Here is a 12,481-nt window from a genome sequence, read left to right on the forward strand (position 1 = left end):
ATTGCTTGTGGGATCCCACTACCACAGAGGTATGGTCACTTAGAACTCTGGTCTGGGTAAGTAAAGCAAGGCTACAGGGGTTGCATTGCCCTGTTCCTGGTGAAGTTTAATTATTTTGGTAGCTCCCAGGTGTTCCTGGTCTGTTGCTGCTTCCTCCTCCTCCTGCTGTTGGAGTGTGTCAGCCTGCTCTCAACAGGCTTGCCTTCAGTTAATTATTTGGTGGATTTCCAGCACTATCCCAAGAAACACAAAGGGTAGAAAGATTTGACCACTTTCAATGGTGTGTCTGATCTAAAGCTGAAAGAATTCCATGAGGCAAAAAAAAGGACTTGTTTATACGTCTGAGGGCTGTTGTATGCTAAATAGCAATATGTTATAAAATTGAGGTTTGAGAAATGTTTTGATGAACAGTGTTACGAAATATAAACATAGAGGTCACGTTCAGCTTCTTTAACATTTATCTTCATATTTAATACATTGAGAAGGATCACATTTACGCAAAGGATAAGGTTATTAAAAAAGCAAATTAAAAATGAGTGTTCAAACTGAACAATTTGGCAGGGATTAAAGGAGCAATAAACTCATGGTCAAATGTAGCAAAAGAAAATCTATCCCTTATGCATCTAATTGTATATAAACCTGTAAAATAGGTAACGTGTAGCTGTGAAGGTGTGTCCAATATTCCAATCCTGTATCTCTCCCTGCTATTGAAAGTTGTGAGTTTCCATAGGCAGGGATAGTTGTATCTTATTGTGCAGCATCTCGTGCTGTGGCATTCTGTGGTTGGACTAGGGACAGAACGCCAGTGTGATGTTTCAGACAGTGTGCCCTCCCACAGTGGTGTCTTGGAGCACTGCACCCCGTTTGCTCTCGTGCAGGAGTATTGGAGGCACAGTAGGTCCGTGCACCCACCACTCCTTCGCTCTGTTGTAGCAAGTCGAAGCCTGCAGTATTTTTTTTTTCCCTCTGAGTTTTAGATAATGTGTAATTATATTTGATAATTAATCAAAATTTTACTTTTATGATTATATTTAAAGTTCATAGGTTGAAAGATCGAATTCTGGGTTTTTAAATGTTTTTTAGTAATAAACTGTAGATTTGTTAGCAAGGAACAACTCTTCAGTGTTTAAAATCTGTCCTGCTTGTGAAGTTGTTGTGCCTGCCAGTGATACCTATACCAAGAGTTTAATTTGTGCAGTGTATCACTTTTAAGTCTTTCACTGCATTCAGCAGGCTTGTTATACTTGCTTCGAGTGATATTTAATGGAAGTGTCTTTGCAGAACATGTCCTACTCAGTAGCAGTCTTCTCCTGTTGCAAGGCCAGTTTCAGCAGTTCTTTGGTTACAAGAGAGCGCTCTAGAAAATAAGACTTCTTTTCAGAGCTTGTTGCTGTTATGTATCTCAGATTTCTTGTCAGTGCCTGTCATGGCAGTCAACTTCTTGAGCTGCCTAAAGCAGGCTTTTTGTTCTTTCACCTGTTTGGAGCAAACTCAATTTGAAAGTCATCTAGACACTCCTACCTCTGGAGAGCAGGGTAAATTTCCTTGAAGGTGCTTAGAGGAATTACATTAAATTTAGTTTTCAAGATTTTGGACTTCTTGTGGAGTTTGGGGTTTTTTGAGTTCTCAAGTGATGAAGTTTTTTTCATAACTTCTCCATAATCTTGATAGCTTTCTGTCACTGGGAGTAAATCCAGGGATCATCATCTTATCTCTCGCCTAATACTGTTTAATTATGTCCATTCATACAGCAGACAGAGCCAAGATAGTGGAAGGACACGGACCAAGCTAACTATGGAGGAGCTTAAAGCATTTGTACAGCAGTTGTTTAGCTTGCCCTGTGTTATCAGCCAGGCCCGACAAGTAAAGGTAAGTTTGTATCTACTCCTCAGATAACATCATGCTTTTTACTTTGTTTTGGTTTTGTGGTGTGGGTTTGTTGTTTGGTTGTGGTTTTTTTTTAACAGATAATGTTGCCTGGTGTAAAGGATGAAAGGCTTTTTTCTTTAAGAATCAGTCCTGCACTGGCAGAGACGGATTTAATGGGGTGATTCATTTCTAGCTTCTAATGTAAAGCAAATAGCTGCTTTGCAATGATATTTGTGGCCTCAAGAAAGGAAGTAAAAGACTCTGGATACGTCTAGCTCAGTGTTTCCCTGCTTTACTGGGTAATCTTGCTGTTGTCATTGAAGTTTTGCTGATGATATGTTGCTATCTCTCTGTAATGGAATGGTAACATATATTTTCTGCTCATTTGCAAGCAAGTCTCTAAGTGAGCAATGATGGCGTTTGTACTTTTATGCTAGTGTAGTCATAGCAGCTGAATATGTTGGGCTCAGTTTGGTAGCCTAAGTGTAGATATCTAGTGCTGTGTGAGATGCTCTAAAATATTCCACCTGGCCTCCTTTGCCATTCTGGAAGACTACCTTTGCTCTTGTGTAGCAGTTTCAGACAGTGTGGGGTATTGCACATGGTGGTCAGCATTTAGGCAAACAAGAGCTCTTTATGTGACTATGTGTACACTTTTTAAGGTGTCTGTTGCAATGGGCATTGTCAGATGTGGTGGTCTCACTGTAGCTACACCAAGATGAAAGATCCCCCCCACCTGTCACTGTCCAGGTGGCCCAGTTTTATCTCTCTGAACCAGTTACTATTGTTCCAGTGTCATTAATGTTGTCTATAGTGGTGGAATTTCCAGTTAAATCCTACCTTTTGTGTGTTTTTGTAGAAACTTCTGAAGGTTATGTTGGTGTGCTTCATTAGGGGAGAGGGAAAGCAGTACCACATTAGCAATTGTTCTGTAAATACTTCTCAGCCTTGCTTTCCAGGTTACAGCCCCCTTAATCTGTATGCATGGCCTGCATTTCTTGTCCTTCATATATATCTTTGCACCTGTCTTTGAATGAATCTAGACTAATAAGTAATCCAGATCATACTGATTCCCCTGGCTGCTATTATCGTTTATCACTCTGGCAGTCTGTATCATAGCAAGTGTTTTCAGCAGCAATCTTAATTTGTTTCTCTGTCACTGATGTTGAAATGTTAAGTAGTGTTTCGCCTACTAACCAGCTTCTAGAAAACTCTTCAAGAGACATCCTTAATATAGATTTTTCACCTTGAGAAATGGTTCTTGAGTTGTATGTTAACTATTTATTAACTCACATGTTCTCTGATGATACAGTTTTAAGAAGAATGTTCTGTAGTGCTACATTGAGGGCCTAAAATTCTAAACATTACCGTATGTGCAGCTACCACTATATAACCAAGCATATACTTTAAAAATAAGTTAGTCTTGTTTGAGAAGGCCTCTTTTCCATAAGTGTTTACTAGTTAGTTGTGTCCTTCTTCATTCATGAATTCTGTATTAACTTTTCCATGATAGTTCAGTGTTGATATCACAGAGAGACTTTATATTGGACTTTCTTCTTGTCTTTATGATATTGGCATGTTGTTGCTGAAAACAAGTACCTTCAGAAAACTATAGGACTCTAGGATGCAGATTTTCCAGGCCTGTTGATGCTAATCTTTATCCTTCAAAGATGTCCTTTAATGTGTTTCCCAGCAGCTAATCGAGTGGAAAGTATATTATCATCCTCATATGACAGGATGATTTTACTACACTTCTTTCCACATACAAACCAGAAATATTTACTAATATTCATAAAATTTTATCATCATCTATTAATAGACCTATAAGATTGTTCTCAAAGAAGTTTTTTGTTTCTAATGTATTTAAAACCTGCTTCTAATTAAGACATAATTCGTAGATGACAGAGCTGCAGGCATATAATAAGCTCTTAACAGTTTTAATTTGTATTTTTGTCTAAATATTTTGTCCCGACTAGTCTCTCCCCCCCACCCCTCAGCCTTACAAAACTTGTTCTGTTAAAGTACTCTGTGCATGTGTATGTTCTTGAAGCTTCAACATAATAACGAGCCAATAAAATAAATATTATCATTTTACTGGTTACTAACCATAGTCTCTTAGTTTCTGAATGAAGTTAGATAAAGATCATTTATGCCTAAGCACTCACTAACTTTCAACATGGCATTTGAATGCAATTATCCATCATAATGAATTGCAAAATAATTGGCATGTTGGATGATGAGTATTTTCTAACACAAAAGGCATTATAATTATTAAACTGTAATAATTTACTGTTGTCACTATGAAGCATTCAGCATATGTTCCCTAAATAAAAACCTTTATAATGTAGGTCTTGTTCTTTTTTGTAAATGCCTTCTGGTTTCCAGACAGTCATGAAAAGCAGCATCAGACAAAACAGGCAGTAAGCTAAGGGTTAGGAAAGGCAGGTTTTGCTCCTCATTGTGCCATTGACTTGCTATCAGAAATACCTGTCTCTTTGTAAGACACTCAGGAGTGAATCAATTGAGTATACTGGTTGAGTGTCCTTGAATGAATTTCCTGCAGACATTCTTTCCTGTCTGTTTGCTGTCTGATTTTTTTCATTGGCAGTGCCAAAACATGAGGATGAGGAGGACAACTGCAGCAGTGCAGTTGGATTTCTGTGAAATTATCTCCTTTCATTAGAGGATTTTGCATTTTCATTTCTTTCCTTTGTTCAGTAAAACCCTGATGTGTTTAAGTGGTGGGCCTGCTGTAGTAAATAGTAATTTCATACTTGACCACTGTTATTTTAGTGATCTTTTGGTATTCGTGTCCTCGTACAACTCTGGCTTGTTCTTTCTCCTCAGTGTGTTTTGTTCTCTTGTATATTACGATCATTACTGTAATGACCCTGACGCTAGATTGAAAGGACGACCTGTTTGCAGAAGTCCCCTTTCCCCCCACTATTTTAAAATTAACGTTGTTCGGGCAATGCTTAATATTCTGTTTTGTTGGGAGCTGTGGTCAGTTGCAGTTGTACTATTTTAGGTGCAGAGTTTGGTGCAACTAATATGCCTCGTGGATGAAACATTGGGCCACCAAATGAATTTAGATGGTCTGTTACTTAATATGCATCAGACTTGATGGCTTGTGACAACTGGGTGGCATTGTGTGTAGAAGCTCTGACAGATAATGTGATGATCATATACAAATTCACAGCTGAATGATCCTTCAGTCAACTTTCCTTTTTGATTGTATGGGCATTTTTTCCTAATTGATTTGTACTGTATGCTACTTCAGAATCTGCTTGATGATGTGGAAGAATTTCATGAGCGTGCTCAAGAAGCTATGATGGATGAGATCCCAGACTCTTCCAAGCTGCAGGAGCTGATAGACATGGGCTCTGGCCTTTATGTAGAACTTCCTGAACTGCCAAGGTTGAAGCAAGAACTGCAGCAGGCACGGTGGCTGGATGAGGTGAGGTCCACCCTCTTGGATCCCCAGAGGGTCACCCTAGATGTGATGAAGAAGCTGATTGACTCAGGTGTGGGCTTGGCACCACACCATGCTGTAGAGAAAGCCATGGCTGAGCTGCAGGAGCTGCTTACAGTCTCAGAGAGGTGGGAGGAGAAGGCCAAGGTCTGCCTCCAGGCCAGGTGAGTGTTCCTTTGCAAACTGTTCTTACAGCTTACACTCTTCTGGGATTCTCAGCCTCTTTTGAGGAGTGTGGTGAAAAGTAGGGGCTTTGAAGCTGTAATGCGGTTTGTTTTTTTTTTTACCTCCTAGCAGTTTGATTGCTCGAGAGTTGGATTTGAGGTTATTGATGAGTTGCAGAACAGTTGACTCCCTATCATGTTGCACAGTGGCAGGAGGCTGTGAGTGTTGCCGCTGTCTTTGCTGTTCATCCCCCTCAATAAAAACCACCGAGTATGCCACACAAGACAGCTTCCTCAGTGTTAAGGAGTTCTGATGCTGTGCCCTTTTGAACTTGATTGTGCAAAGTCCATCAGCTTTCTCACCTCTCCTGGTCTTTGGTAGCCAGTAGCGCCCTCCAAGAATTGAGCCATGGTATCCCACACTGCAGTGTAGTGATGAGTTTGCATCACTAGCCTCTGCAGTTCATGGCTTTAGTTGACTGGCATTTTGAGAGAAGGCTGGAATTGGGTTTTTCTTACTCTAGACCACGCCAAAGCATGATGGCTCTGGAGGGCATCGTGAATGAAGCAAAGAACATCCCTGCTTACCTGCCCAATGTGCTGGCACTGAAAGAAGCCCTGCAGCGGGCTAGAGACTGGACAGCCAAAGTGGAGGCCATTCAGGTAGGGGTTACATCAGGGACTGGAATCTTCTGCTTCCATTCTTTTATTTAGACATGTTCTTTATTCCCAGCCCCTCTACCCACAGAGGTGACCTGAAGGGAAGCCTTGCTGTAGCTGTTAAATGTGCTTACCATGTGCTTACTAAGCCCATGTGCTTGAATTTCTTTTTCTTTTTTGTGCTGGTGTTTCCCTGTTGGCTATCCTATTTCTATTTCCCTTCCTTTTATGCATTTCATGGGGGATGTAAAAGCCAGCAAATTCATTATGCTACAAATGTAACCCTCAAAGGGTATTTGGTATTGAAACTGTTCTGCATACTGTCACTGGAAATACTTAGCTGCAGCAGCAGATGTTCTGCTCACAGGTCTTCAGTTTTAGAGCTGGCTATGGAAATGTTTTTTTTTAGTTTGTTCGCTTTTTCTCCCCCAAATGGTGTAAGATGTAATGGCATTGATGGCCAAAACTTTCAATCTGAAATAGACGAAGTTATGACATCTTAGGTCAGTACCCTCCCCTTCTATTGGTCTACCCATGTAACTTGATCCAAAAGGGAGATGGCTTATGTGATGCTTCTCGGTGTTAATCTCTGGATTGCAACTGCTATTCTTATATCAGATATTTGTTGGGAACTGAAGTGAGAATCCCAACTGGTTTCACATCAGCCTCTGTACAACTCTCAGATATAGTAGCTTGCTGTTAAGCAGACAGCATTTAAGACAACCATCTAGAAATGGATTGTCTTACTCCCTAAGCCAGCTGGCCAAGTCAGAATGACTGTTAAAGTAAAAACTGTATGAGATAGTTTTTTAAAATACCAGTAAGACTGAAACATTGCCCTCCTTTCCTTTCCTATGGAACTCTATTTTAGCTAGTGACAAAATAGTATATGGCTTGAAATTAAGTTGCCCACTAATATAATGGTGGAATCGTTGGCTTAGAAAATTTCTTTTACCCCAGAATGGGAGCAACTATGCCTACTTGGAGCAACTGGAGAGCTTGTCTGCCAAAGGTCGACCAATACCAGTGCGTCTTGATGCCCTGCCACAGCTGGAGTCGCAAGTAGCTGCAGCACGTGGCTGGAGAGAGCGCACAGGAAGGACCTTCCTGAAGAAGAACTCAAGCTACAGTCTGTTACAGGTGAGCAACAGACCCTTCTGTCAGCCTTCAGAAACTGATCTTGATGGCCCTCTGTGGTCTGGAGGGAACAGCTGGTTCAGTTACAGCTGTAACTGGATCTTATTATCCTTTTGATAATAGAATGTAATAAAAAACTTCAGCTGTTCTTGGGTGAAAAGACTGGAAAAGGCAAAAAGTCCATGTTTGGTTAGTTTTGTTTTATGTATAGACAACCTCAGCTGTTACTTTTGAAGAAACAAAACTGTCTTTTTTGGGAGGGAAAGAAGAGGATTTCTTTTTTTGTGTAAGTGTGGAAATGCAGGCCTGAAATGGACGTAGAAGCTGTCTTTAATTGATGGGTGTTTACCTTGTTCCACTGCTTAAATTCTAAGAAAATAGATTAGATAATTTTTAGTATAGTTAAGCAGCTTATAAAATCAGTCAGCTACTCTTTATTTCACTTCAATGAATGTAGTCATTGTCTTTTTTTTTTTTTATAAAAATCATTCAATGTGTTTGAAGATTTATCATATCTACTTGACAGGCTTCCTTTTTCTAGTGAAAACGTTTCCAGTTCTTTCAATGCTTTCTTGTAGGCTGTATTTTTCATACTCTTATCTTGTTGCTATTCTCTGCGGTTTGTCCTCACTTCTAGTGAGATGTCCAAAACCAGACAGAATCTTCTCATTATAGCTTCCCTAGTGCCATGTGAAGTGCAGTAATTATATCTTGTGTCTCAAAGGGGATACTGCTGTTTAATGTTTCCCAGTGGGATCTGCCCCTATTGCAACATCACCACACTGATTTCTGTTCAGTTTATGATGCACTCTAGGTCCAGATTTTTTCTCTGTATTTTTTCTGCCTAACTAGTTATTTAATGTGTACTGGTTTTGCATTTGACTGTTTGTTTTCCTAAATGTATCAATTTGAACTTTACTATATTGAATTTAATTTTCTAGATTTTATATTTTGTATGCCTTCCAACTAATCAAGATTACTTAAAATTTAATTCTTATCCTTAAAAGTGCTTTGCAGCCTCTCATGTTTGATATTAAAAGGCTCATAGCATATTTTTTAGTTTTATTTCAGCCACTAAATTGCTGATGTAAATAGGAAATCATAGCAGATCTTTAAGACTTGAAATCGATGAAGGCACTTGAAGTGAATGTTAAATTACTGATATCTAACTGCATACAATATTTCAGTTAACTGTATATATGACAGCTTAATTTGAATAGATTTTGTAATTTAATCATGAAAACACAGTGGCTTTCAAGTTGACCTGCCACATCGCTGTGGTGCTGATTACATTCAAATTCCATATGGTATGAAATACTTGTATCCTCTTCTGTTCATTTCTCCTCTTCCTAGCATTAATTGACAGATATCAAAGGTGTTAGATTACCGAGTATTTTTTACTCTCTGATGACTCTGTTGCAAGTCCTTTATTAGACGTTCTCATATGTGTCCCTGAAATCATAACATTACAGATCAGAACTTTTTTCTGTTCTTGGCATCCTTGGCTCTGACAGTGTAAGTTTTCTTGGTGGTTACAGGTTCTGAGCCCTCGGACTGATATTGGTGTTTATGGGAGCAGTAAGAATAGGCGGAAGAGGGCAAAGGAATTGATGGAGAAGGAAAAGGAGAAAGATCTTGACTTGGAATCCCTAAGTGAACTGGAAGATGGGCTGGAGGAGGCCAGGGACACTGCAGCTGTGGTAAGGAGCAATGAGAGGTAGTGTCTCCTGATACGTGGGTTTAATTTGTCTCTAATCTGTGTAGAAATCTTATGGAAGAACTGATAAATTAATCTCACTGAAACTGATATCTCATAATATGTTTGACACAAGAATATAGTTCGGCTTTAATTGCAGTGAAAGTAGAGGGAAGCACAATTCAGAGTGTAAGTGCTGGTATTTAATATGTGTTGGGCTATGTGTAAGACTTAAATGCTCTTGGGTTAATATCTGTGGCTGCTCATCTAGTATTATTAACATTTATTGAAATCCCATTAAAATGTGGAATGAAGTGCAGCTCTACCTTGAACAGTATCAAGACATATTTGGTTAGGTTGATTTTGAGGGCAGCCTGGAAGTTCTTGGTCGTAGAAACTGGGCTGGGGGGAATGTTATATTTGATTCCTCCTTGTTGGGGAGGATATTGATGCAGTTTATCAGAAGAGTTTGCTGTCATGTGGCTTCCCTTTCTCCAGGAACAAAGAAAATATATGCAGGCTCAATAATGTGCCATATACACAGTCTATTTTACCTTAGTATGCTTTGTTATAGTTACTTGAATGGAGACACTGAGGAAGTGCAAGTTGCTTCAGGAGATATGTAGTCACTCTCACACTCCTGGTGCTGAGTCAACATTGAAACAATGCTCAGCCGCATTGTCTTGGTAGACAGATGGGTGGAATGGATTCTGACTTCTTTCCTGGAGTCAAAACCTATTCTTCTGGTGCCTTATGATAGATTTAATTATGAACTTCAGAAACTTTGTAGATACAGAGAAGGTTATCTAAAGTTTACATAAAGTCTCTGGCAGAAGGACTCAGGGGACTAATGAGTAATTGAGGAGGAGGTATTTTAGCTAAAGTTTTAATTAGGTCACACAATTCCTAAATTTTGGGCTAGTTTAACTGGGAAGATCTCCATACGTTTGGGAGTTGTTTGTTTTTTCCCTTTTCCGACATTGCTAATAAATGTGATCTCTCTTAGCTGTGAAGGTCATGAACTGTGTTTTGTCTTTGCTGGGTAGGTGGCTATATTCAAGGAACGGGAACAGAAGGAGATTGAAGCCATGCATGCTCTCAGGGCAGCTAACCTGGCCAAGATGACTATGGTGGATCGGATCGAAGAAGTCAAATTCTGTATCTGCCGCAAAACAGCTAGTGGATTCATGCTACAGTGTGAGCTGTGCAAAGACTGGTTTCATAGTGGATGCGTGCCCCTTCCCAAAACAAGTTCTCAGAAGAAGGGCTCTAGTTGGCAGGCCAAAGAAGTAAAGTTTCTGTGTCCACTTTGCATGCGTTCTCGAAGGCCACGGCTTGAGACAATACTGTCTCTGCTGGTGTCCCTGCAGAAGCTGCCTGTACGGCTGCCAGAAGGGGAGGCATTGCAGTGCTTGACAGAACGTGCCATGAGTTGGCAGGACCGAGCACGGCAGGCTTTGGCCACTGACGAGTTGTCCTCTGCTTTGGCTAAGCTTTCTGTGCTCAGCCAGCGAATGGTGGAGCAGGCAGCACGGGAGAAGACGGAGAAAATAATCAGTGCAGAGCTCCAGAAAGCAGCAGCTAACCCAGACCTGCAGGTAGAGATGTGGATATCTTGCTCTTTACCATGCTTGTCCTTCTGGGGTGTGTCTAAATGCCTTACCTTTCTTGGAGAAGCTTGGGGGAGAGGGGAGGGCAGTTAAAGGCTGAGAATTAGACATACCAAAATTATCTAGTTCAGTGCTCCTCAGGCTATGGCTGGCTTCAGTCAGTTACAGGCTGCTCCGGGGACAGGCCTGTACTTTGTACTCACTGTCAATAGCAACTGTTGAAGGTGCTTGTAAGAAACCCTGGTTCAGATATAACAGCCGGCTGAGAGCCTGAAGATGTGTAAAGCAGTGGCTGCTTTGGTGTCCAAATTCCATTTCCTTCTTGACAGAATTGAAGGTCTCAATATTTGTAATTGCTCATGGATTGTCATTCTCAGGCATTTGGTGTCTTGTTAGTAAATTCCAGTGAGGACTATAGGCAAACACTGGTACTTTTACAGCTGACCTCTTCATCTTGAGATTGAGACCAGTAATCAGATGATGCTGTGGTGAAGAAGTTTGTACAACCACAGGCTATAATTTGGTAGCACTGAACAGCAATATCTAGATCTTTCTAGTCACTATTATTCATAAACATGGAAACAAAATGTAATGGAACCTTTTCCTTGGATATTTGCCTATTTTTCTTCACATCTGGCTGTAACTATGCTTTTCTGTGACTGCCTAGGCAGTTACACTCAGGCCAAAAGAACCACTGTTTTCTTTGTCAGTAACTCAGTTTTTTTATAGATTTTTCTGGAAATTTTATTGTTTCATTCCTATATTCCATTTTTATCTTAGGGACACTTGACTAGTTTCCAGCAATCGGCCTTTAACAGAGTGATAGGGAGTGTGTCCTCATCCCCACGGCAGACTTTAGATTATGATGATGAAGAGACAGACTCTGATGAAGACATCAGGGAAACGTATGGCTACGACATAAAGGTAAGTAGTCCAGTGTGGCTTGTCTACATGGAATTAATCCAGAACACCTGTTTTTTATTAATTCAGTTTATTTAAGAATATTTTTCTTATCTGAAGCTATCTCTATACATTCTGCCTGGGTTCCTGTTGCAGAAGAGGTACTTTTTGATTTTACCTGAATGTCTCAGCTCTGGACAACTTGGGAATTTTTGTAATACTTTTATTCAAAATTTCCAAATGTCCTGTGATTGAGTTTCAGAAGGTGCTTTTTAGTGCTAAGGAAAAAGATACACTTCTCAAGGGATTTGTATTTATAATACCATGGAGGATGGACGTTGTCTTCATGCCCCATTCAGAGACACCATGAATCATAAACATCATATAAGTGTCTATGTGGAGAGTTCTTCAACAGTTTTTTCTACAGCAAAAAATTAGTCTTTGAAAACTGCATATGCTGTACCAAGTTTCCTGATGCCAGAGCTGCTTTCACCTTTCCATACCTTTCTTTTCATTCAGCCCTTGTATAAAGGAGGTATATCTGTTCAATTTTGGATGTGTGGAAATACTCAGAACTAGATGTCTGGATCATGTTGTAAAATTAGTGTCTGGATTCAGTTCAGAAATTGTAACTGCAGTTAAATTTTTAAAATATATTAGAGAAGAAGTGTCATGAGAAAAGGCAATTGTAGAGATAGCCAAGTGTTTTCAGTCTGATGTGTTTCACTTCAGAACTTCTGAAATGTCCTTTTGATACATGTAGAGTCAAAACCAATGCCACTGTTTCTTCTTGTGCAGTGTTTTCTTCTTAGCGGTGGTGTCATATCTACCTTAAAAGATGCTAACTTAAATTCTTCTGAGGTAGCTTTTCTGGTTTATAAAGGGACAGCAAATTTTCCAGGTATGATTTGCCTCAGTCTCTTATTTTTAGTATTTTGTTTCTGGGCAGCTTTATGCAAATACACACATTTGT

The 12,481-nt window shown here is 39.9% G+C and overlaps 1 protein-coding gene across 3 annotated transcripts in view; it reads left to right on the forward strand.

The window, feature by feature from the left end:
• KDM5A (lysine (K)-specific demethylase 5A) overlaps nucleotides 1-12,481 on the forward strand; it is a 54,613-nt gene that overhangs the window by 27,742 nt on the left and 14,390 nt on the right. For 2 of the 3 annotated variants that reach the window (XM_010566205.1, XM_010566207.1), the window contains exons 18-24: nucleotides 1,752-1,869; nucleotides 5,150-5,505; nucleotides 6,030-6,168; nucleotides 7,126-7,305; nucleotides 8,841-9,002; nucleotides 10,045-10,596; nucleotides 11,389-11,532. In XM_010566205.1, the coding sequence (XP_010564507.1) occupies nucleotides 1,752-1,869; nucleotides 5,150-5,505; nucleotides 6,030-6,168; nucleotides 7,126-7,305; nucleotides 8,841-9,002; nucleotides 10,045-10,596; nucleotides 11,389-11,532 (1,651 nt within the window). The remainder of the gene's footprint in view (nucleotides 1-1,751; nucleotides 1,870-5,149; nucleotides 5,506-6,029; nucleotides 6,169-7,125; nucleotides 7,306-8,840; nucleotides 9,003-10,044; nucleotides 10,597-11,388; nucleotides 11,533-12,481) is intronic. The other variant, XM_010566206.1, reaches the window with a different exon arrangement.

Source organism: Haliaeetus leucocephalus, unplaced genomic scaffold (assembly GCF_000737465.1).
Source record: "Haliaeetus leucocephalus isolate CR32 unplaced genomic scaffold, Haliaeetus_leucocephalus-4.0 Scaffold206, whole genome shotgun sequence".
NCBI classification, from domain to species: Eukaryota; Metazoa; Chordata; class Aves; order Accipitriformes; family Accipitridae; genus Haliaeetus; species Haliaeetus leucocephalus.